The following is a 27,245-nucleotide window of genomic DNA, read 5'->3' on the forward strand; positions in this document are numbered from 1 at the left end:
TCTGAGATGCCCTGGGCACAGGCTGCAGTGAGGCTGGCACGAATATTCATGTAGTGTGAGGCACAGGCTGTAAGGACTGGGAGAACAGGGAAGATCAGGAAAGAAAAGCTAGGGAGCAGTATCGCCTTACAAACTGGGGCTGTCTTGGGAAACAAGGAAGAGGGATTCTCAGCACAGATTGGGAATTGTAGTCTATAGAGTCTATAGAGAAGGGAAGGAGAGACTAAAGTTCTTTTAATATTTATAATGTTAAGTCAAAATAATAATCTTTCACCTCTGCCCAGTATTTAATGCTTTACAGAGCACTTTCATGCACATTAAATATGATTCTCACAGGAATGCTAAATGTAATGTGGTCAAGGAGGCATACTGCATAGGTTGATGGGAGACCTGATTCTGGTTCCAGCTGTCACAGACCAGCTATGGGAAGGGCACATTTCTTCCCCATCTGGATCTCAATTCCTTCTTCTGTAACACAAAAGGTTTAGACTAAATAATCTCTAAGGTTCCTTTCAACTCTGATCTTCTGATCTCCCAATTTACCTATCCAGGTCCATATTCTTTCCTTGAACAAATTCTAGTCTGGTCAACTTTTAAATGATTGTTCCTGTAGCAAGACTGAAAACTGAAAAGGGGGGAGGGGAGTTCACCTATCAGATCTGTGAAGGAGGAAGGAATTTGTGACCAAAGAAGAACTGGAGCTCATTATTGATCAAAAAATAATTTTGATTATATCAAGTTAAAAAGTTTTTGTACAAACAAAACTAATGTAGACAAGATTAGAAGGAAAGCAATAAATTGGGAAAACATTTTTACATTCAAAGGTTCTGATAAAGACCTCATTTCAAAAATATATAGAGAATTGACTCAAATTTACAAGAATTCGAGTCATTCTCCAACTGATAATGGTCAAAGGATATGAACAGACAATTTTCAGATGAAGAAATTGAAACTATTTCTAATCATATGAAAAGATGCTCTAAATCACTAGTGATCAGAGAAATGCAAATTAAAACAACTCTGAGATACCACTACACACCTCTCAGACTGACTAAGATGACAGGAAAAGATGATGAATGTTGGAGGGGATGTGCGAAAACTGGGACACTGATACACTGTGGTGGAATTGTAAATGGATCCAACCATTCTGGAGAGCAGTTTGGAACTATGCTCAAAAAGTTATCAAACTGTGCATACCCTTTGATCCAGCAGTGTTTTTACTGGGCTTATATCCCAAAGAGATTTTAAAGGAGGGAAAGGGACCCACATGTGCAAAAATGTTTGTGGCAGCCCTCTTTGTCGTGGCAAAAAAGTGGAAACAGAGTGGATGCCCTTCAAATGGAGAATGACTGAATAAGTTATAATACATGAATGTTGTGGAATATTATTATTCTGTAAGAAATGACCAACAGTGGAGTTGTGAACGAATCCAACCATTTTGGAGAGTAGTTTGGAACTATGCTCAAAAAGTTATCAAACTGTGCATACCCTTTGATCCAGCAGTGTTACTACTGGGCTTATATCCCAAAGAGATTATAAAGAAGGGAAAGGGACCTGTATGTGCACGAATGTTTGTGGCAGCCCTTTTTGTAGTGGCTAGAAACTGGAAACTGAATGGATGTCCATCAGTTGGAGAATGGCTGAATAAATTGTGGTATATGAATATTATGGAATATTACTGTTCTGTAAGAAATGACCAACAGGATGATTTCAGAAAGTCCTGGAGAGACTTACACGAACTGATGCTGAGTGAAATGAGCAGGACCAAGAGATCAACAATACTATATGATGACCAGTTCTGATGGACCTGGCCATCCTCAGCAACGAGATCAACCAAATCATTTCCAATGGAGCAGTAATGAACTGAACCAACTATGCCCTGAGAAAGAACTTTGGGAGATAACTAAAAACCATTACATTGAATTCCCAATCCCTATATTTATGGCCACTTGCATTTCTGATTTCCTTCACAAGCTAATTGTACAATATTTCAGAGTCTGATTCTTTTTATACAGCCAAAATAATGTTTTGGTCATGTATACTTATTGTGTATCTAATTTATATTTTAATGTATTTAACATCTACTGGTCATCCTGCCATCTAGGGGAGGGGGTGGGGGGAAGGAGGGGAAAAATTGGAACAAGAGGTTTGGCAATTGTTAACGCTGTAAAGTTATCCATGAATGTAAACCTGTAAATAAAAGGCTATTAAATAAAAAATAAATAAATAAAAAAAATAAAAAGAAATTACCAACAGGATGATTTCAGGGAGGCCTGGAGAGACTTACATGAACTGATGCAAAGTGAAATGAGCAGAACTAGGAGATTGTTATACACGGCAACAGCAAGATTATACAATGATCAATTCTGATGGATGTGGCTCTCTTCATCAATGAGATGATTCAAACCAGTTCCAATTATTCGTGATGAAGAGAGCCATCTACACTCAAAGAGAGGACTGTGGGAATCGAGTGTGGTTCACACCATAGCATTTTCACACTTTTTGTTGTTGTTTGCTTGCATTTTATCTTGCTTCACTTCTTCTCTTGTGTGGCACTATAACTGTATAAATATGTATGCGTATATTGGATTTAACATATTTCTACCATGTTTAACATATATTGGACTACTTGACATCTAGAGGAGGGTGTGGGGGAAGGGGGGGAAAATTGGAACACAGGCTTTTGCAAGGGCTAATGTTGAAAAATTGTCCCCATATATGTTTTGAAAAATAAAAAGCTTTAATAATTTTTTTTTTAAACTGAAAAAAAGAAAAAAGGGGGAGGGGAGCAGAACCATCTTCCTCATTTACCACTCCCTTCTCCCTCACGTTAATATCTAGCATAGGGACTACGCACTTAAATGCTTTTTGATTAGACTGTAAAATGGGACTAATGCATACATGGCCTAACTCCTACTTAGGTTGCTGCAATGAGGATAAACAGAAATCCATTAAAAAAAAGTATTCTGGGAAATATAAAAGCATCATGCAAGTATACCAGTGGAAAGCTTAATATCAAAACATTTTGGGAACTTGTGCTCTGAGACTTCATTTGGGTTTAGTCTTTGGGTCATGAGCCCCTAAGTCTAATAAACCACACCATTCCCGATTTGTGAAGTGACTATTTCTCTCCCAGAGTCATCACCACAATTCTGACTGACAAACTCCCAGTCATCTAGAAGCCAAGAAAAAAATGTACTCCTAGAAAATGAAAATCATGTGACTGTGATGGCCACAATTAATCAATCAATAAACATTTATTAATTGCCTACTATGTGCCAGGCAATGTGACAAATGCTGAGTGACAAGATATTGAAGGTCTCAAAAGTACCTTTGGTCTCAAGTACCTGCAATTTCATTGGTGTGGGAAATGATCTAGTAAGGAAATACTATCTACCAATAGAGATCACATCTCTCTATTCACTACCCTTATTTTATTTCATTATAATTCTTTGAAAATTCAGTATATCCTTCAGTCAGAATTTTCAATTTAACCAGTCTGGTTAGATAGAATACTGAAGACTCAATAAAGCAGGAGGACATAGGCATTTGGATTTAATCATCTCATATCTGTTTATCGAAGCCTTACCCATATTTCCAAGGCCAACTTAAGTACCATCTATTAAAAAAAAAATATATATATATATATTTTTATATATATACATATATATATAATGACCTTGACTCTTGGGCAACTCTTTTCCCTCTGAACCTAGAACAACCTTCACTGTGTCACCTACCAGGACAGTCAATCAAGAAGTATTTTTGAGGGGCTTACTATATGCCAGGCACTAAGCTAAGAATACTAAGATAAAAATAAAACATTTCCTGCCTCTGAAGAGCTTATAGTTTAGTGAGGGGAAATAGCACTCCATAGAGTGCTATTGCTAGGGAAATAGCACATGAGTACTAAGAAAAGACCACTAAAATGAGCAGGACCAGGAGATCATTATATACTTTGACAACAATACTATATGATGATCAATTCTGATGGACGTGGCCATCTCCAGCAATGAGATGAACCAAATCAGTTCAAACAGAGCAGTAATGAATTGAACCAGCTACACCCAGCGAAAGAATGCTGGGAGATAACTATGAACCACTACATAGAATTCCCAATCCCTATATTTTTGTCCGCCTGCATTTTTTATTACCTTCACAGGCTAATAGTACACTATTTCAAAGTCCAATTCTTTTTGTACAGCAAAATAACTGTATGGACATATATACATATATTGTATTTAACTTATACTTTAACATATTTAACATGTATTGGTCAACCTGCCATCTTGGGGAGGGGATGGGGGGAAGGAAGGGAAAAACTGGAACAAAAGATTTGTCCGTTGTCAATGCTGTAAAATTACCCATGCATAACTTGTAAATAAAAAGCTATAATAAGAAAAAAAAGAAAAAGAAAAAAAAAAAAGAAAAGACCACTAGAACTACCAATTAAAAAATCATTGGTAATTTTGAAGAAAGCAGTTTTAGGTGAATGATGAATTGCCTTGTTCCAATGAATATCCTTTAGCTGAAATCAGATAACACAAACAGACTCATTTTGTTAAGGATACTATCTGACTCTACTAATCCTCTCTTCCCAAACCAGAATGGGAGTTTCTTGAAGGCAAAGACTAGGACTTTATATCCCTAGCACCAAGTACAGGGTGGGTCCAAAGGAACAGAACGCTAGTTGAAAATTATGATGAAATTAGCACCAACAACTAGTGCTGGAGTACTAATCAGCAGCCTCTACCAATGGCCACTGGCTGGAAAGGTAACTACGGGGACAGGCCAGTATTAGATATCCATGGTCTGGCTAATGTTCTTACCTCATCATATCCCAAGATTCCTGCATAGAAACTATTTGTCATGATTAGCATATTCTTCTTCAGGATATAGGAATTTACCTGTCAAAACAAAAGGACAAAAAAAGAAATATAAATAAAAAGCCCCAAAGTAGTATAGTCTTTTCTTAGCCATAATGGTCCTAAGTTGTATAATGGAATATTCTTTGAGTAAAAATCAAACTCTCTACCAATCAATTTTTTTTTAATAGTCTCCCCCCCATCCTGAGGCAACTGGGGTGAGTGACTTGCCCAACGTCACACAGCTAGAAAGTGTTAAATGTCTGAGGCCAGATTTGAACTCAGGTCTTCCTGACTTCAGGGCTGGTGATCTATCCACTGTGCCACCTAGCTGCCCCTGCCAATCAATTTTTAACTTCTTCACTTCTAAAATAGAGGTAACAGTTCATTGTTCAATAAACAGGTCCAGTGGTAGACTAAGTGTTGATCCTCTAAAGCGCAGCCCAGCTAAGTTTTGAGAGTTACTTGGCAGCAAAAGACCAATACATAAAGACTACCAAGGAGTTTCAGAAAAAATCTAATTATCAAAGGACCAAAAGGGACCTTAGAGATTATCTAATTAAAAATCCTAGATGATAAAAATAAGTGTCAATACAATTAAATGATTTTTGTCCAGTACTAAGTAGTACTAAATAGAAGAGCTGGGATTTGAATTCATGACCTATGACTTTAAGGTTAGTATTTTTTCTGCTGCATGATGCTCTATCAAGGAATATACATACCTACCAGCTAGATTATGCAGTAGATAGAACACCTGCTCTACAATCTGGAGATTGTTCAAATTAAGCTTCAGACACTTACTATTTTGTGACCCTAGGCAAGTCACTAAACTCCCATTGCCTCAAAAAAGAAAGGAATAGCTATACCAAAAAATTTCAAAGTACTCAAGAAATTGGGAAGCTGCGGGAATAAAATCAGAATGTAGGGTTCTTTAAGATACCCAAAACACTCTCAACTTATAAACACAGCAAAATATTAAACAAAGGGAATATAAGAAAAAGGTTTCCTCACTGTCTTTCACATATGTATCGCACTCTCTTTCACAAATGTACCACTGTCTTTCACAAATGTATCGCATCTGACAAGATCTTTCTTGTAGTTTCCTTTAATGAGAAATGTCCTTCCCCTTACTTCCGTCTAGTCAAACCTATCCAGCTCTGAAGATCCAAATTCAAGCCCACATTCTACAAAAAGACTCCCTTAAAGTCTCAAGTCCATGGAAAAAGATTTTTTTTCTAAGCACCAAAGAGAGGCTGGCCACATAGGTAACAAATAAGATACTGCCTTGTCCAGTTATTCCATATAACCAGTTTTTAAACTGTCTGTAAGCTACTAGAAAGGAAGACTTGGAACACTTTTTTATTTTTTAACCAAGCCTTACATAGTGCCACTTAAAATCAACAAAACATTTCTTACAGATTGACTAGTTACATGATACTACACTAGAGGGAGTGATATCAAGTTGATTATTTTAAAATAAAAGTTGTTTGAACACAGTAGACAAACAACCGCAATCAAAATATACTCCTTGAAAATAGAAAAAAAAAAAAAAAAGACATTGGCATAACAGAGCATAAAACTTCTCCATTCTTCCTTATGTCACAACCTCTATCTTACAACTTCAAGACATTCCCAATGTATTTCATTCTTTTGTCTCTGATGAAGAAATGTTCCTTTTCTCATCAAAATCAATCTCTCTACATACATCTTTGACCTCATTTCCTCCTGTCTTTGATAGAATATTACCCTGCTATCCTCACCTTTAAATTTACATCTACTGATTCTTTTTCTGTTACCTACAAACATACCCGCATTACTCCCATTTTTAAAAAGTCTTTATTAGATAGCTTACTAAACTGTGATTAAGTATCATCCTATATCTTTTTTTTCCTTCCTCAGAAAAACTTCTTTAAAAAGCCTTGGTACTGTCATTTTCTTTCCTCCCACTTTCTTTATAATCTCAATCTAGCTTTTGATCACAGAACTAAAATGATTCTCTCCCTCCAAAATTACCCATGATCCCTGATTACTAAATTTAATGGCATTTTCTCAATCCTTGTTCTTTTTGACCGCTTTGTAGTACTATATTTGACACTGCTGACTTTTCCTCTGGATTGACATTGATCTCTCATTTCTCTTCCTAATTCATTGCTTCATTGATAATTTATCATCCATGCCAGACCTAATAACTAGGGATGTATCCCAAAGCTCTGTCTTGGGCTCTCTATTAGCTCCCATAGGTTCAGTTACCTTCTTTATGCAAATCTCATACATTCAGTTCTAATCTCTTTTAAGGCTCCTCATAAAATGGAGGTGACTGAATTCTTAAAAGGTGGAATACAATTTTTGGTAAGCTCTGATAATTCAATTCAATCATTGAGTTTAAAACAGATTCAATAATAGATTATGTGTCTATCCTCTAAGCCCAACAAAGGTTGGGGTTTGCAGAAAAGAAACTCATAAAGACCATCTACTAAAATGTTGCAAGTGATTTGGTAGGAGTAGTATAGCACCAAACTGGATGTTCTACAAGCACCTGAAACCCAACAGGTCCAAAAGACAACATGATCTTTCCCCACAAAACCCACCTGAACTTTTTATTACTCCGAAGGATAATATCCTTCCAGTCAGTCAGATTCACAACTTTGGTGTCATCCCTGACTACTTATTCCCATTCCCTCCCTATGTTTAATTAATTACTCACAAAATCTCATCATTTCTCTCTTTACAATACTTTTCTCATCTATCTCCCCCTCTCTAGTCCCTAACAAGCAAACTTTGCATTGCTCCGAGGACACTTTGTAGGCTTTCGGAGTCCTTCTATCCAATATTATAGTTATCTCTATATATGTATCTTCTCACCTATTAGATTGTTAGCTACCTGAAAGCAGGAAGCACATCTCTCATTACTCTCCACCCTCTTCTTTCCTGACTCTAACAATGAGGACAGGGTCCGATTATGATAAGTGCACAGGTCAAGTATAGTTATATTAACATTCATATAAAAAATAGAAAAACATACCAACCACAAACTTCTAGAGCTCTCAAGATGACAGGATACATAACAATAAGAGTTGTTCATCAGCTAAAATTGGGTATTGATAAGAAAATCCAAATAACTCAAGACTGACTTCATGTCATCATACATTAATTTCCCTTCTTTATGCCTAACTTCACTTTTGTTATGGTGTTTCTCTCATGACTATTTAGCTAACAACCACTTTGTTCCTACTGAGCCTCCTCCGTCTTCACTTTTAGCTGCACCTGGAAATTGGTTTTCCTAAGGTATAAGCCAGGTTGGATTAGATCATGAAATGGGACCTTGTGAGAAGGGAGGGGCAGCCAGTTTGATCACTAGAGACGTGATCGGCAGTCAATACATGAGGCTGACAGTGACTTTTTAAGCAATGGTTACTAAAAAAACCCAGGTTCTTCCAGCCAGTCCAAGGATGTAGAATGCTGAAACACATCGCCCATGTCAGGCCTCATGTCTTTTCATCTTTCTCTGTTGGTGGGCAAGCTCCCCATTTCTCTGCTATTGCAGCAAGGGTTCTCATTCCCTCCTCTTCTGGACAACTACATGCTTGTTTCTGTGTGATATACACAGAATATAGCCCTGTACACATGCAAATGCAAACAGCAGACAAGCATTCCCCACCAGACAGCGTCGGGCTGTTTTCCCCCTTAGCTGCTATCCCTTTTCACAATGCCTTGCTTTTTTATAAAAGTCCATAGAGCAAAACCACAAGGAAAGGTTCCTTTTCTGTCAGTTACTCATATTTTCCCATTTATTCAGCTATTAAAATCCATGCAGATATTTTATAGGCCATCAAGATTTGGTGACTGGTATTACTGAATGTTTAATAATAAACTCAACAGAAGAAATCAGAGGGTTAAATGATGACTGCAATTCCTGTAATGACTTAATTAAATTTTTATTGAGTACATAAACTATGATGTAATTTCTAGCCAACCTTGTGCCTCCATCCCCCGCATGTCATGGGCTGGGGGCGCTCTCAGTAGACACTCCTGAGTGAGCCCTGAGTCTGCTGCACTGGGAAAGGGGGCAAGGCTCATGTAACACACTCAATAAATTATCCGTTCATTTCTAAACAAAGTCCATGAGTTATAATATATTTGCCATGCACTTTTTATGACATAATAAAAGTGGTACCTTAAGGATTACTTAACACAGACGGCGAATGTTATAGCAGAGGCAGGCTCAAGGGGCAAAGAAAACAAACATTAGCAGCCCAGGGACAGGTCCTGGAGTTTACATCCCAGGGGTGCCACTTACTATATTAAAAAGAAAAAACAGCCATACTGGGTTTGCTAATCAGGAGATTAATGAAAAAGATAACCAAGAGGTTAAAAGAACAAGGCAGTAAAGTACCTCAAGCTGAGAAATTTTTAATGGGATGTGTCCAGAATGTCTGAAGGATGAACACCAGCTTGTGAGGCAGCGAGATGCTCTTTTATTGGATTTAAGGCCACAAGCATATGGGTTTGAACTCCAACTTTGGCAAATACTAGCTCCTGTGAGATTAAGCAGGAAATTTTCCTTTTCTGGGCCTCGTTGCCTACTCTCTAAAAACAGGGATAATACCTACTGTACCTAATAGAGCTAGGGTTGCTACAGGAATCTAACAGAACAATGTACAATGCAGTTTGCAAATCATAAATTACGATATATCAAATACTATCTGTAAAATGGATTATCTGTGACAAAATATAGGTATAGATCATGGAAAACCCAATCTCAGAATAATCAAAACTAGCCCTGAAGTTAGGAACACCTGAGTTCAAATGTGACCTAAGACACTTAATACTTACTAGCTGTGTGACAATGGCAAGTCACTTTACCCCAACTGCCTTTGTAAGAAGAAGGAAGGAAGGAAGGAAGGAAGGAAGGAAGGAAGGAAGGAAGGAAGGAAGGGAGGGGAGGGAGGGAGGAAGGGAGGGAGAGAGGGAGGAAGGGGAGGGAGGGAGGTAGGTTGGTTAAAATCATAGGTGATATAAAATGCACTGGAAAGATTCATGGGAACTATAAGCAAGATACAATGGTGTCCATATGAAACATGGCTTAAGAAACATATCAAGAATGGCATTACCAGAAAAGATATGTTGATCACTCACGTAACAAGAGTGATGGACAATACAATAAAAGCAATAGAATGAGTATTCATTCCCTATAATCCCACAACATTTTATATATTAATCAGAGGAATCAAAGGAAAGCCCCTAGCATTTTTGTGGGATCTTCTAATGGAAGATTTACAGGAAGTCATAAGAATCACACAGGAGGAGAAGGCCAGGAAAGGTTACAATCTCTAGACCTACTATGGGATAGGATGTCTCAAAACTGTGATATTCTCTAATGGGAACTTGTACTGTGGAAACTTTTCACTAAAGCAATCAGGTTAAGTGACATGCCCTGGGATCACACTGTCAGTATGTATTCAACACCGATGTGCACTCTGGTCCCCCTGACTTTAAAGCACCTATCCATTATGCCACCTATGGAGATAATTAAAATGGGAATATTATTCCTGTAGCATCTACTCAGGGATGTTATGAAGATGAGTTAAGCTAATAAATGCCAGTGTGACGCAAACAGTAACACCCTAAAAGTTCTGAATGCTTTATATTATTTAAAGACAAATCACCATACAGGGTTTGCAGTCTCATTTTCCAAGAGCCTTGTTCCTTCTCACTTTCTATCCAATGTCAAATCACTTGCTCTCTTCATTAAACTCCATTTTTTACAAGTGATGTCTCTTCAATATAGCTTAAGGTCCTCCATGATTGGAATCATAAAAAAGATAATATATATCCTTAGGGCTGAAAGGGGACTTAGCAACTACACAGCCCAACCAACTCATGTGAAAGATGATAAAATAGTGAACCAGAGAGGAAAATGAGCTTGTCCAGAATCACAGATTTAGAGTCAGAAAGGGTTGTAGAAGGCATCTAGTCCAAACACATTTTATGTATGAAGAAACTATGGCCCAAAGAGGTCAGCTGATTTGCCCAAGGTCACAGTGCAAGTCAATAGCAAGGCCAGGATTACTATTAGGCTCTGATTCTTTCTTTCTTTGCAAAAGGGTTTTTTGTTTGTTCGTTTGTTTGTTTTTGGTGAGTGGGAAAAGGGAAAGAAGTTAGTTTATAAAAATAAAAAAGCAATTGAGGTTGAATGATGCCAAACCTCTACTAGAATAAACTGCTGAAATGAATTGGACATATGACAAAGCTCATATGGATGAACATCATCTCTGTATCACCTGATGATCTAACACCAAAAAACATGAAGCTTAGAGAATTGTAAGATTGTAGAACTAAGCAAATTGAAGATTGCCTAATCTAACCACTTTCCTAAAGGTGAATATTTTCTGCAGTATTCCCCCCCAAAAAATAGCTTCATGAGGTAGTCTCTTTCTGGTGTTGGACATTACTGATTGGACATTCTTTTTACCATCAGATAAAATCCGTTTTCCTGGCTTCCTGATACTATGGGTCCTTGTTCTACCCTCAGATGCCATAAAACAAGTCTGTCTTCTGCCTAAAGGGCCCTTAAGATTGGAAGCAAGCTAGTGTATCCAGAAGGATACAGAACATATCAATCAAATAGATTTTATGTGGTGACTCTCTTTCAACAATTACTACTGGTGAATAGAAATGAGATTCCTGTGTGATTTTTCAATACCAAGCTCATTAACAATAAACTAATATGCCAACCAACCATATATTAACCAGAAATTTCCCAAAAAGGAAATACAAAGTAATTTTTCTGCTATCTTGGTAGGACAAGAAAGCTTTGTTCCCCTCAACAAAAGGAAGGAAACCAAAACCAAAAGATACCAACATTTGACTGTATTAACTTTCAGTTGTGATGAAGGAAAAAAATGGGGAAAAGTAAAATATTTTTTATATTTATATTTTTAGCTACATAGATAGATTATATTGATAAAGCTATATTTAATCAAGAAATATGGTTTCTCAAATATTGTATATGAATCTAGCCTTGAGAAAGGAAGTAGGCCTGGAACCTGGAAATTTTGGGTTACTTGGTTTAGCAATAATGTTGGAATAATCACCTAAAAAATCTGAAGACATAACATAAAAATCCACAAAACTGTGAAGATTAAACTGTACAAGACCAATTCTGAATTCCCTCTGTGTTAAAAGGCATGTGCCACAAGTAAGGTAAGAAACATATTCTCTTCTAACTACATTTCCAGAAGGTTTTAGATGCCATCCCCTATGATACTTTCATTGTCAAAGTAGGAAGTATGATGTAAGCCATGCTGTGGCTAGCTAGGCCAATATCTAGTTTGAAGGCTAAACTGAGAGTATCATAATTAATGTTTTTATCATTCTAGCAACGTTTCAATAAACAATCACTGAATGCCTAGGAAGGCACAATGCCAGGTACTATTAAAGATGATTAAGAAAAGGTCCTTGACCTCTCAAACCTGAATGTTGAGTACTGTTCTCATAGTACAATAAAACAAAATTCTATTAAGTATCTCTAATAATAATCTGAAAGAAGAAAGGAAAGAACATATGAAAGTAATAAAATATTACTGAATTATAAGAAATTATGAATATACTTGGTTCAAAGATACCTGGGAAGATATGAATTAGTTGATACAGAATAAAATGTGAAGAACCAGGAGAACAATTTACCTTAATGACCACAATAATGTAAAAGACAGTAATTTTGAAAGACTACAGAGCCCTGATCATCACAATAATCAATCATGACATTAGAAGATTGATGAAATAAAACACTCATCTCTTGGAGGCGCAGAGGAACAGAGTGATATAAACATTTTCAGACATGGCCAAATATATGGATCCGTTTGAATTGACTATACTTGCTACAACAAGAGGTCTGTTGGTGGGAGGGAGATGGGCATTTGTGGGCTGTGATAAAGATGCAAGAAGAAAATCAATAAAACATCTAAAAAACAATGTAACAAGTTCATAGCTTCAAATAAATTCTCTTCTTTGTTCTTTGCATATTTTAATGTTCATGTTTGAACCAAGGAAGAGAGTAAAGCTAAGACAGTAAAGTAACAGAGAGCAGTACAGTGAGCTCCTTTCTACTCTAATTCCTTGAAATAATCTAGAAAATGCACCAGACCAAATTATGATTGGAAAACAAAAATCCAGCCCAGGTCAGCATAAGGAGAAAAACAGGTCTGTAAACAGAAGAGAAAAGTGGGGCTACCCAGTCAAAAGCATACTAAGAGAGAACTCTACCACTCAGAGAGGCTGTCTTCCCTGACAAGAGGAAGTCCCAGATCCACACAAGGGTACCATAATGGGAAGCTTTGCTGAAGCCACTATAGGTCTCAGATTCAGGATGGAGGAGGGGATATGTGCTCAAGAATGGCATTCTAAGGAAAGGAGCAATGGAAGACCCCAGCCCACATATGGAGAGAGGAACAAGTTCAGTTTGTAGGCCTCAGAAGTTTAGCTCAGATCCCAACATCTGAACAGGCTATCAGTTTCAGCTTCTTTGTTGTCAGCTATCATTGCTGTCATTTCAATTGTCTTTGTTGTAAATGCTGTTGTAGTTTTTCAGCTGTCTAACTTTTTGTGATTCCATTTGAAATTTTCTTGGCGAAGATACTGGGGTGATTTTGTCATTTTCTTCTCCAGCTCATTTTACAGAAGAGGAAACTGAGTCTAAAAGGTTAAATACCTACCCAAGGTCACTTGCTACAGCTTCTAATCTAAAGTTTTCAAAGAAAAACTAACCAGGAATTATAGACCAAAAGGAAGATTGCAGTTCTGTTATTCTGAACTAAGAGAGCTTTCCAGTCAGAATGATGATTGAATCCAGGAACAATCTATTCTTGTTCAAGGCAAAATCCAGGTCAGTGCTCAGAAGAGGAGGGCAGTGAGCAGATTCTGACCTAGAACAGACTATTTTGAGATGAAAAGCTTACAGAACCCTAACCTAAATGCTTGTTGAAATCAGATCCACATAACACTCAGTACCCCAAGAAAATAATAATGGAACCAACCAAGATCTTTTTCCAGTCCAGGCCCTAACTTCACGTCCAAGATCAGGAAGTCAGTGGAAAGAATGAGTAAACAAACAAATAAAAAAAAAAACAAAAACACAACACCATATAAAAGCCAGTAGGGTTGTAGGTTTACTCAAGACAAAGTCAAAAAAGAATGATAAAAAAATATCTACAAGTAAAGCCTATAAGGCAAACACAGCTTGGACATAAATGCAACTAGAATTCCTGGAACAGATGAAAAAAGTTTTTTTTTAAAAGAGATTAAAATGTTTTTATAAGTGAAATGAGAGCAATTGAGGAAAAAATTGGAAAAGAAATGAATGAGGGCTATGAAAGAAAGAGCTGGAAAGAGTATTAATAGATTGGCACCAGAGGTACAAATTCTCACCCAAGCAAGAAACTCCCTGAAAACTAGAATGGAACAACTGAAAAAATGAACTCTATAAAACAAAAAAGGAAATATTAAAACAAAGTCAAATGACTAAAAAAATTTAAAAACAGAAGAAAAATACATTGATTTAGCAAAAATGACTAATCTGGGGGGGAAAAGGAGAAAAAATTTAGGAATCAAGGACCCCTCTTAAAAGGAAATTTTTCAGAACATAGTATGTATGTGTTGATTTACATTCAGTTTCTATAGTTCTTTTTCTGGATGCAAATGGTATTTACTATCTAAGTCTATTGGGAATGCTTTGGAAGGATGCTAAATTATTTGTGATCTTGAGTATGACTTCTTAATATTTAAATATTTTCATTCTGGCTTCTTGTAGTATTTTTTTTTTCTTTGATCTAGAAGATCTGGATTTTGGCTCTGCCTATAAGGTTCTTTTTCAATATAAAAATAAACTAGAATTCCAGAGGACCAATGAGGAAGCATGTTATGTACACCTTCTGATAAGAAAGGCAAGAAACTCAGAAGGCAGAATGAGACAGATTTTTTTGGAGGTGACCAATGTGAAAATTTGCTTTGATTGACTGTACATATTTATATTAAGTTTTGTTTCTTATGTGTTCGTTAAAAAAAAAAATTGGAGAGGGTTATATTTTGTTATGAACTATCTCCTTCACTCTCTTGCCATGTGTGTTATGTGTGTATGTGAATATAAATATACTTCCATTTATCAGTTTTTTCTCTGGAAGTGGACAGCATCTTCCTTCATAGGTCCTCTGTAGCAGATTTATAATACTCAAAATAACTTAGCTGTTCACAACAATATTGCTTTTACTGCATACATCACACTCTTACAATTTCATTCAAGTCTTTCCATGTTTAATAAAATCAACCAGGTCATCATTTCTTACAACAGTGCAGAATTCCATCACAATCATATGCCACAACTTGTTTAGCTATTTCCCAATTGATGGGCATCCTCTCAATTTCGAGTTCTTTGCCCCCCACAAAAAGAGCTGTTAAAAAAAATTACTTTAGAACATATGGGTTCTTTTCCTTTTTCTCTGATCACCTTGGAAAACATACACCTAATAATGATATTCCTAGGCCAAATAGCTTAACAGAGTTTAAAACTCCTCAGTCAAAATTCCAAATTGCTCTTCAAAATAGATTGAATTAGTTCATAATTCTGCCCATCAGTGTATTACTATATTGATTTTTCTATATTCCTCCAACATTTGTCATTTTCCCCTTCTATAATTTTAGCCAACTTGATAGGTGTGAAATGACATCTCAAAATCGTTTAGTACTCATTTCTCTAATCAATAATGATTTAGAGCATTCTAGGACTATTGATTTATTCATCAAAATGCTACAATTGTTTTAACTTTTTTTTTAGTTCAATCTCTTGGATTTCCAAGCATATCATCATATCAGTTGCAAAAAGAGACTATTCTGATCCCGTCAATTTCTTTTTCTTCTTATTACTATTGCTAGCCCTTCTAAAACTTTACCAAATGATACTAATAATAATGGGCATCCTTGTTTTACTCCTGACCTTAATGGGAAGACTTCTAATTTATCACCACTACAAATAATGTCTGCTGATGATTTTAACTAGATGCTTATCATTTTAAAAAGAATTTAAGTTACATTCCCCAGTAACATTCAAACAATTTTTTAAACATTTGTTTTTAAGATTTTTGAGTTCTAGGTTCTCTCCCTTATCCCCACCCACAATTAAGAAACCACAAATTACACAAAACATTTCCATAAAAGTCAAGTTGTGAAAGAAAACATAGATTTTCCACCCTAATGAAAATAAAAACCCTCAAGAAAAATTAAATTAAAAATAAAGAGAGAGAGAATAATAGAGAATATTTCGATCTATATTCAGACTTAATTAGTTCCTTCTCGGGGCATGGATAGGAATTTTCATCATAAGTCCTTCAGAGTAGGTGTGGATGATTACATAACTGAGGATAACAAAGTCATTTACACAGCTGGTCATCCCAGGATATTGCTATTACTTTGTATGCAGTATATATTTATATATTTCCACTTTGTTCATAGAGGACTTTCCAGGTTTGTTTGTTTGTTTTTCCTGAGAGCATCCTGTTCAACATTTTCCAGAGAATAATGTTCCATCAGAGAAACTTGTTTCAAAATTTTTTTTATAATTACTATTGCTAAATTACCCCCATTTATTCTCTCTCCTTTCACTCTGTGCCTCCTCAAAAGTGTTTTGTTACTGACCATTCCCTCCTTTAACATGCCCTCTCATCAGCCTCCCCCCTGCTCCATTCTATTTCCCTCTTATTTTCCTGCAGGGTTAGATAGATTTCTATTGTATGTTATTTCAATTTGAGCCAATTCTGATGAAAGTTAGGTTTATTCACTCACTCTCTCTCTTCTTCCTCTTTCCCTCCCCTGTAAAAGCTTTGTTCTTACCTCTTTTTATTACAGCTAACTTGCACCATTCCACTTCTCCCTTTTTCTTTCTCCCAGTATAGCCCTTTTTCATCCCTTAATTTAATCATTAAAAAAAAAAAAGATATTATCCCTTCACATTCAATACACACCTGTGCCCTCTGTCTATATATACTCCTTCTACCATAATAACGAGAACATTCTAATGAGTTACAAGTATTATCCCCCCATGTAGGAATATAAACAGACAAATCTTATTAAGTCCTTTATGATATCACTTTCCTGATTACCTCATTGTTTTTCTCCAGAGTCCTATATTTAAAAATCATATTTTCCATTCACCTCTGGTTTTTTCATTACAAACGCTTGAAAATCCTTTGTTTCATTGAATGATCACCTTTTCCTCTAAAGGATTATACTCAGTTTTGCTAAACAGGTGATTCTTGGTTGTAATCCTAACTCGATTGCTCTCTGGAATATCATATTCCAAACCCTCTGGTCCTTTAATGTAGAAGCTGCTAAATCTTGTGTTATGCTGACTGTGACTCCATTATATTGAATTGTTTCTTTCTGGATGCTTGCAATATTTTCTCCTTGACCTGGGAGTTCCAGAATTTGAATTCCTGGGAATTTCATTTTGGGATCTCTTTCAAGGAGGTAGTCAGTGAATTCTTTCACAATTATCTATTTTACCCTCTGGTTCTAGAATATCAAGACAATTTTCCTTGATAATTTCTTTTCTTTTCTTTTTGTTTTTGGTTGCTCTTTTCTTTCTGTTTAAAAAAAATTATTATTATAGCTTTTTATTTACAAAACATATGCATGGGAGCAGCTTGGTGGTGCAATGGATAGAGCCACCAGCCCTGAAGTCAAGAAGACCTGAATTCAAATCCGACTTCAGACACTTAACACTTCCTAGCTGTGTGACCCTAGGCAAATCACTTAACCCCAACTGCCTCAGGAAAAAAATAAAAACAAAAACATAGGCATGGGTAATTTTTCAACACTGATCCTTGCAAAACTTTCTGTTCCAAATTGTCTCCTCCTTCCCACCATTCCCTCCCCTAGATAGCAGGTAGTACAATACATGTTAAATGTTAAAATACATGTTAAATCCAATATATGTATACATATTTACACAGTTATCTTGCTGCACAAGAAAAATTGGTTCTATAAAGAAAAAAAAAAAAAAAACCCAAAACCTGAGAAGGAAAACAAAAATGCAAGCAAACAATAACAGAAAGAGTGAAAATGCTATGTTGTAAAAAAAAAAAAAGAAAATGCTATGTTGTGGTCCACACTCAGTTCCCACAATCCTCTCTCTGGGTATAGATGACTCTCTTCATCACTGAACAACAGGAACTAGTTTGAATCATCTCATTGTTGAAAAATTGTTGAAAGCCACGTCCATTCTTAACAATTTCTTGAAAGATAATGTCCAGGCTCTTTTTTTGATCATAACTTTCTAGTAAACCGATAAATTTTAAATTATTTCTACTGAATCTATTTTCCAAGTCAGTTGTTTCTCAAATGAGATATTTCCCCTTTTTTTCTATTTTTCATTTTTTTTTTTTGTTTTGCTTCATTGTATCTTGATTTCTCATAAAGTCATTAGGTTTCATTTGCTCAATTCTATTTTTTAAAGAATTGTTTTCTCCAAAAACTGGAAACTGAGTGGATGCCCATCAACTGGAGAATGGCTGAATAAAATGTGGTATATGAATGTTATGGAATATTATTGTTCTGTAAGAAATGACCAGAAGGATAGATGTGGCCATCTCCAGCAATAAGATGAATCAAATCAGTTCCAATAGAGCAGTAATGAATTAAACCCAGTGAAAGAACTCTGGGAGATGACTAAGAACAATTACATAGAATTTCCAATCCCTATATTTTTGTCTGCCTGCATTTTTTATTTCCTTCACAGGCTAATAGTACACTATTTCAAAGTCTGATTCTTTTTATACAGCAAAATAACTGTTAGAACATGTATACTTATATTGTATTTAATTTATACTTTAATATATTTAACATGTATTGGTCAATCTGCCATCAGGGGAGGGGATAGGGGGAAGGAGGGGAAAAATTGGAACAAAAGATTTGTCAATTGTCAATGCTGTAAAATTACCCATGCATATAACTTGTAAATAAAAAGCTATAATAAAAAAAAAAAAGGAAGAAAGAAAAAAATCCAACACCAATTTCTATTAGAAACACTAAAGAGCACAGGAATAAAAGTTTTCCTTTAAAAAAAAAAAAAAGAAAAGAAAAGAAAAAAAGAAATGACCAGTAGGATGATTTCAGGGAGGCCTGGAGAGATTTACATGAACTGATGCTGAGTGAAACAAGCAGGACCAAGAGATCATTATATACTTCAACAACAACACTATATGATGATCAATTCTGATGGATGTGGCCCTCTTCAACAATAAAATGAACCAAATCAGTTCTAATAATGCAGTAATGAAAAAAACCAGCTACATCCAGTGAAAGAACTCTGAGAAATGCGTGTGAAGCACTACATAGAATTCCCAATCCCTCTATTTTTGTCTTCCTGCATTTTTGATTTCCTTCACAGGTTAATCATGCATTTATTTCAAAGTCTGATTCTTTTTGTGCAGCAAAACAATTATATGGACATGTATACTTATATTGTATTTAACATATTTAACATGTATTGGTCTACCTGCCATCTGGGGGAGAGGGGGACTTGGAACAAAAGGTTTTGCAAATGTCAATGCTGAAAAATTACCCATGCATATATCTTGTAAATAAAAAGCTATTAAAAAGATTGTTTTTCTTCTCAGTAAACTTTTCTACCTAATTTCCCAACTAGCCAATTTTGCTTTTTAAAGCATTCTTCTCATTAGTTTTAACTAATTTATTAATTTAAACTCTTTAACTTTATAAAGACTTTATGTCTTAATATATAATCAATTTGTGAAAAAGTACCAAATATTACAAGAAAAAAGGTAAATTCTTTTCTAGTCCCCTTTAATTCTCTCTGGATATGTACCACATCTAGCTTATCAAAGATTCTATTCACCTCCATTTTTGGTTAGATTTATCTCGATTTGAGGTGAAGGTTGAAGTTTATTATTATACTTCTTCTATCTATTTCTACCTGTAATTCATTTAGCTTTCTTTTAAAAATCTAGATCCTATAACATTTGGTACATATAGACTTAATACTGACAGTATTTCATTATTAATGCTATTTTTTATCATAATGTAGTTTCCTTTAGCTTTAACTTTGAAATCATGATTACTACCCTTGCTTTGTGTGTGTGTGTGTGTGTGTGTGTGTGTGTGTGTGGCATCAGCTGAAGCATAATAAATTCTACTCCATCCCTTTATTTTTATTTTGTATCTCCTTCATCTTTAAATGTGATTATTGCAAAGAATATATTGTGAGATTCTGATTTTTAATTCATTCTGCTATGCATTTGTTTTATGGGCAACTTCATCCCATTCACATTTAAATTATAATTACTAGTTGTACATTTCATTCCATCATTGTTTATTCTATCCCTCCTTAGAAATTAAATTTACTTCTAGCTACAATCTTCCAACTCAACACTCTTTCTAAGGACACCTCTCTTATCCTCTCCCTCCAAATCTTTAATCTACACATCCTTCTAACAATTCCTCCCTTATCCTTATTGCTTACCCTCCTATTTCTTGATCTTCACATCCTTCTAAGAGCTCTCTCTTATTCTATCCTTTGCCCACCTCTTATTTGGTAAGATAAAACTTTTATACCCTTAGTAAATGTTTGTTATTTCTTCTTTAACCCAGTTCTTATGAAAATAAGGTCCCAGGACTATCAACCTTCCAATCCTTCCTGCTTCCACTGTAACAATTCTTTCATTTAGGACATAACTGCTCCATTTTATTTTTCTCTATCCAATTTTATTTTTAGGATCATCCCATCATACTCAGCTGAACCCTAAATCTTTAACTATGTATGCTCTTTCAAATGATAAGAAACAAATATATTTTTAAGAGTTACAGATAACATTTTCCTATATAAGAAGAATTTGACCTTATATCTCTTAAGACAGGTCTTTAACATTTAATTTCTCATGTCTCTTCTGATTCTTACAGGTCAAATTTTCCATTCAATTCTATTCTTTTCTTCACAAATATCTGAAAATCCTTTAACTCATTAAATATCTCATTTTTTCCCCATGTAGGATCACACACAGATTTGCTGGTTAAGTTATTCTTGATTGCAAATACATTTATTTTGCTCTTCAGAATATCATATCCCATGTCCACTGGCCTTTTTAATATATAAGCTGCTAAATATTGTGGTATCCCAAGTGTGGTTCCAACAGTATTCTGGGCTTTTTTACTAGTTGCTTATAGTATTTTCTCATTTACCTGGATGCTCTGAAACTTTGCTATAATGTTCCTCCGAGTTTTAATCTTGAGATGTCTTTCAGGGGATACTTATGATTTTTTTTTCCAATTTCTATTTTACTCTCTAGTTATAAATAAAACTTCAGGGCAATTTTCTTTGATAATTTCCTTAAGTATAATGTTTAGTCTCTTTTAAGATAGTCCAACAATTCTAATATTGTCTCTCCATCTGTTCTCCAGTTCATCTGTTTTTCTAATGAGATGTTTCACAATTTCTTGTATATTTTTTCATTCTTTTGCTTTTGTTTTATAATTTCTTTGTTTCTCATGAGATCACCAGCTTCCCCTTACCCAATTCTAATTTTTAAAGGAGCTATTTTTTTCCATACGTTTTTGAATCTCTTTTTCCAATGAGCTGATCTTCCTCTTTTCTTGATTTTCTTGCAGTATTCTTATTTTTTCCCACTAACTTTTCCTCATTCTCTCATTTGACTTTGAGATTTATTTTTTACATTTTTCTTTGAAGAAGTAGCCATTTTAACTTCACTATCTTCATCTAACTTTAAATCCAGATCTTCTCTATCACCATTAACAACTGTCTACGAGAGGGTTCTTTCTCTTTTGCTTACTCATTTTCATTTATTTATTTATGCTGGGGCAGTTGGGGTTAAGTGACTTGCCCAGGGTCATACAGCCAGAAAGTATTAAGTGACTGAGACCATATTTGAACTCAGAGCCCCCTGACTTCAGGGCTGGTACTCTTACCCACTGCACCACCTAGCTGTCCTGCTTACTCATTTTTTTTAAATGATTTATTTCTGGCTGTTAACTTTGTGTTAGAATTGATCTCTGGTCCTTAAATATGGAAGATAATGCCCCAAAGCTTAGGTTTTATGTGCTGCTGTTTCTGAGCTTTATCTGTGGACTTGACTTCAGGCAGTCCTCTCTACCCTTACCTTACAACCAGGTTCCACAGCAACACTGCCACCACAAATGATATTACTTCTTATAGTCCCTTCCAGAGCAGCAAGCTTCAGCTTATCTCTTTGTCCTGGAAACAAAATGAGGGACTCTGCTTTTCAGAATCAATTTTTCATATATTCTTGTTGATGCAGTATACAATGTTCTCTTGGTTCTACTCATTTCTCTCAGCATCAGTTCATGCAAGTTTAGCCTCCAGGCCTTTCTGAAATCATCCTACTGATTATTTCTAATAGAACAATATTCCATAACATTCATATACCATAACTTATCCAGCCATTAAGATGACAGGAAAAATAATGATGATTGTTGGAGGGGATGCGGGAAAACTGGGACACTGATACATTGTTGGTAGAGTTGTGAACGAATCCAACCATTCTGGAGAGCAATCTGGAATTATGCCCAAAAAGTTATCAAACTATGCATACCCTTTGATCCAGCAGTGCTACTACTGGGCTTATACCCCAAGGAGATACTAAAGAAGGGAAAGGAACCAGTATGTGCCAAAATGTTTGTGGCAGCCCTCTTTGTAGTGGCTAGAAGCTGGAAACCGAGTGAATGCCCATCAATTAGAGAATGGTTGGGTAAATTGTGGTATATGAATGTTATGGAATATTATTGTTCTGTAAGAAATGACCAGCAGGATGAATACAGAGAGGCTTGGAGAGAATTACATGAACTGATGCTAAGTGAAATGAGCAGAACCAAGAGATCATTATATACATCAACAACGATACTGTATGAAGATGTAATCTGATGGAAGTGGATTTCTTTGACAAAGAGACCTAATTCAGTTTCAACTGATCAATGATGGACAGAAGCAGCTACACCCAAAGAAAAAACACTGGGAAATAAATGTAAACTGTTTGCATTTTTGTTTTTCTTCCCGGGTTATTTTTACCTTCTGAATCCAATTCTCCCTGTGCAACAAGAAAACTGTTTGGATCTGCATACATACATTGTATCTAGGATATACTAGGACATATTTAACATATATAGGACTGCCTGCCATCTAGGGGAGGGGGTGGAGGGTGGGAGAGAAAAATCGGAACAAAAGTGAGTGCAAGGGATAATGTTGTAAAAAAATTACCCTGGCATGGATTCTGTCAATAAAAAGTTACTATAATAATAATAATAAAAAAAAGACATTAAAAAAAAAAAAACTTATCCAGCCATTCTCCAACTGATGAATATTCACTCAGTTTCCGGTTCCTTGCCACTACAAAAAGGGCATAACAAATATATATTTTTTTAATTTAAATTTTAAAAAAATCAATGGACAATCTGGAAGCCAGGACTACAAGAAAAGATATCATAGTTCAAGAAATATTAAAAAGACTATCCAGATCTCTGAGAATCAAAGGATAAAGTAGATGCAGAAAAGATGAAAATCCCCAGGAACAGAAAATCCAGAGCATCCATGTCAAACAAAAAAAACCTACAAAAACAGCCAGAAAGAAAAATTAAAATACTATGTAATTATAGTCAGAATCACATGATTTAATAGCCACCATTTCTAAGAAGCGAAGAACTTGGAGTATGACATTCCAAAGTTTAAAAAAATGGGTTTTCATCCCATGGGCCCAACAAAAATGTATATGTCTATAGACAGAGAAAACAGACTTTTAATGAAATGAAGAACTTCTAAACATTCCTGTTAAAAAGATCGAAACTCTATAGACATTCTAAAGTTCAGATATAGGAGTGAAGAATAACATAAAAAGGTAAACATGAGTAAACAACAATAAAGGGCTAAATGAAGATAAACTGCTTACATTATAATATGAGAAGATGATACAAGTATGTCTATCACCATGTGGGATCACAGAGGGGGGATAAATTAACCAGAGTTTGGAAATGGTTCTGTTTCATCTTAATGTTCTCAAGAGAAGAATGGAAAGGGAGAGAAAGAAGAATTTGATAAGGGGGGAAAGAAAAAGAAAGGTTAAGGAGAATTATCTTATACAGTTGAAGTTAGCTAGTAGAAATCTATACAAACAAGAAAAAAGATGAAGGAAGAAGCTTATACTTGAGTCTTTGCCATGTTAATTGGGGAGAAGACACATTCACACACACACACACACATATATAAATACATAGAGAGCTAAGGTATACATTTCACTCAACAAGGAAATAGAGAAAGGAAAGAAGAAGAAATTAGAGGAAGGGTAGATTAATGGAGCGATTAGTCATAAGTGAAACAAACTCTCAGAAGATTCAAAAATATTTATACCCCTTTTCAAGATGGCAAAGAAAAGGAAGCTATGGGGGTGCCCATCAATTGGGGAATGGCTGAATGAGTTTTGGTACATACATGTGATGGAATATTATATTGTACAGTAAGAAATTATGAAAGGGATGTTTTCAGAGAAACTAGGGAAGATTTGTATGAATTGATAAAGAGTGAAGTGAAAAGAACCAGACATACAATAACAATATGATAAAGGCAACAACTTTAAATCAGATCAACACAATAACCAATCACAATTCCAGAGGACTAATGATGAAACCTCCTGATAAAAGAAGTGCAAGACTCTAAGTGAAGTTTTTTAGTGATTAAAAAAGAAAATATAATTTCTAAAAATAAATGTTCCTATTTGTTGATTAAATTCATACTAAAAAAGAAATTTCAATCTCACTCAATTTAAAAACTAAATGGATTTCCTACTATATGCAACCTCAAAGACAAGAACAGAATTCAAAATTACTGATGATTCAGCAAAGTGATGGTAAAAAAAAAAAAAAAAAAAGTATACTATTTAACCAGTCTAACTACATAGCACTACATTTAGGTAAAAATAAATGATCAGAACAAGGAATGACCAGGAAGATAGAGAATTTGTTTAGTTCATACTTGATCCCAAGCTTAATGACTCTTAATGTAAGGTTGCTGGGGAAAAGTCAGTATTTTAACAAAAGTTATTAAATGGAACATAAGGAATAAGATCCAATAATAGGGGTTAAGTGTGTTGCTTTGGCCTCATTTCATAGATAAAAATATTGAGGCTCAAAGGGGAAATGACTTGCCTCTAGATACACACCCAATATGTGATGAATCCAGACTTGATATTTAGGTGTCCTGACTGGAAACCTAATCTTTTTTTTCCCATTCAGAAATTTGATAACAAATCTTCATTTACCTTACTGTGCAGCTCATAATTTTAGATTTTAGACACTGTTTGCTTTAACCTTTTCCATATTAAAAGAGTTCCAATCTCTTTAGTTCATACTCATATAGAAGTTTCTCTATTATCATTTGGACTGCCTTTTTTTGTACTTTTTCTAGTTCCATAATAACAATCCCCATTATTTTTCAGGGAACTACCTATTATTATACAAAATAATTTACAAATATCTCTTTTGATGCATTTATAAGGAAATAACAAGTTTTATGACTATCTCCATTTTGCAGATGAGAAAATAAGAGGGCTTACTGAGGATAAGTGACTCATCAAAAGTCTTATAACAAGTTAGAACATGAAAGTAAGTCTTTGGCTTCTAACTAACACCAAAACATGTTTGGTCACAAAACAATGTCCTATAGAGACTGAACTTACTAAGAATATATAAATATTGTTTGGGAGGACCAGGAGTATGGAGATAAAAAAAGGGTTAGATTTTGAGGTTAAAAAAAGGAACTAATAAGCTTATTGTTTCATAAAAATATTTTTGAACAATAAGGTTAATATTTTGTAGATACAAGTATCACCAGCATTGAAATTTTCTCATGGAACAGATCACAATTTGACAATTTTGGTTTAGACATTCTCTAAATTGAAGTCTCTTATAACTCTAGGATTCAACAATGTGAAAGAACAACATTGATTTTATGAATGTGTTCTTTATGTTTTAAAGTAAAAAGTATTATGTCTTACTGATGTTAGGCTCACATGAAAATTGGACTGTTTCTAGAGGAACAGTTACTGGCAGTTTTCTGCTACAAAAAGAGGCCTAGATTCAACTGGGAGTTAGAAGTCAATAAGTTTGAGTTCCAGGTCTACTATCTATGGTGACTGTGATCCTTGGCAAGTTCCATTATATTCTTGAGCTTCAGTTTTCCCTCATCTGTTAATGGAGAGAACATCAATGCTGCTTCTCTCATGGAGTGGTTTTGAGGGACAAATGAGGATATCTGGGAAAGCACTCTGTGTAATCTGTAAAAAGACAAATGGGGTAAATTATCATCATTCTAATTCTGTTATGAAATGAAAACTTTGTGGGGGGAGGGGAGAAGCAATTTCATTTGTAATGGTCATTAATGAGCTAGAATCAAGGGACAATCAATTAGCCAAATAGTCAACATGTTTGAGATATAAGGGTGAAAGACAGAATCACAACTGTTAAATATACTTCCAAAGGCAGCATTTTCACACTGTAACACATCGATATAAAACAGTAACTGATTTCTGTCCAATATTAGCACTCACTGTAGAAAGCAACAAATGTTGGACTTTAGAATTCACTAAACTTCAGTTTGCCTTATGCTGCAGGAATGGAAAATCTGACTTGGATGAATTGTAATGTGAGTGATGTGTATGGTCAGTTTCAATACAGGAGTCTTGTGTGGAGACCAAGTATGAACATCTACATGAGGTCTTTCCTGATCACCTCAAATGCAAAAACCCAAACTAGCGTTTATTTAATTATGTTTATCATATTGAATTTCTTCTGTATATGTTTATATATTTGTTTTCTCCCCATGAGAATTTAAGATCTTTATGAATAAGGAGTATTTTATTCCCAGGGCCTGGCATAGTGCCTAGAACATAGGAGACACCTGATTAATGCTTATTTATTGATTAATTGACTGGCTGACTGATTGCAGCAGGAGTGTGGCACTGTAGGCTCAGAAGCTAAATCTATTTCTGGTAATTAGTATAAGGGATAGTCTGTGGCAAGGCACTAAGTCTCACTACATTCACTACAGATAGCAGCTTTGCTATCTGATTACTGCTCTCAATAGGATGGTGACACATCCCAGGTTTTTAGAAACACTTGCAGACTCATGATTGTGCAAAAGACCTCATGAGGACATTTTACAGCCATAAGAGCTGTGAACGTTTTTTTTAAAATGGCTCTAATGGGTAAAGTATATTGGAGGCTGTACATGGGAAAAATCTGGCAATATCCATCACTAAGTTATGGGAATTTAAATTCCTTCTTCTGTTGAGGCTT

At 35.2% G+C, this 27,245-nt stretch overlaps 1 protein-coding gene across 1 annotated transcript in view; it reads right to left on the reverse strand.

Annotated features, from left to right (window-relative positions):
* The window catches only part of LOC100930308 (ubiquinol-cytochrome-c reductase complex assembly factor 1), a 120,383-nt gene that overhangs the window by 9,718 nt on the left and 83,420 nt on the right, over positions 1–27,245 (reverse strand). The window contains exon 8 of the mRNA XM_003756933.4: positions 4,830–4,907. Within this exon, the coding sequence (XP_003756981.1) occupies positions 4,830–4,907 (78 nt within the window). The remainder of the gene's footprint in view (positions 1–4,829; positions 4,908–27,245) is intronic.

The sequence above is a fragment of the Sarcophilus harrisii genome, chromosome 2 (assembly GCF_902635505.1).
Source record: "Sarcophilus harrisii chromosome 2, mSarHar1.11, whole genome shotgun sequence".
NCBI lineage: Eukaryota > Metazoa > Chordata > Mammalia > Dasyuromorphia > Dasyuridae > Sarcophilus > Sarcophilus harrisii.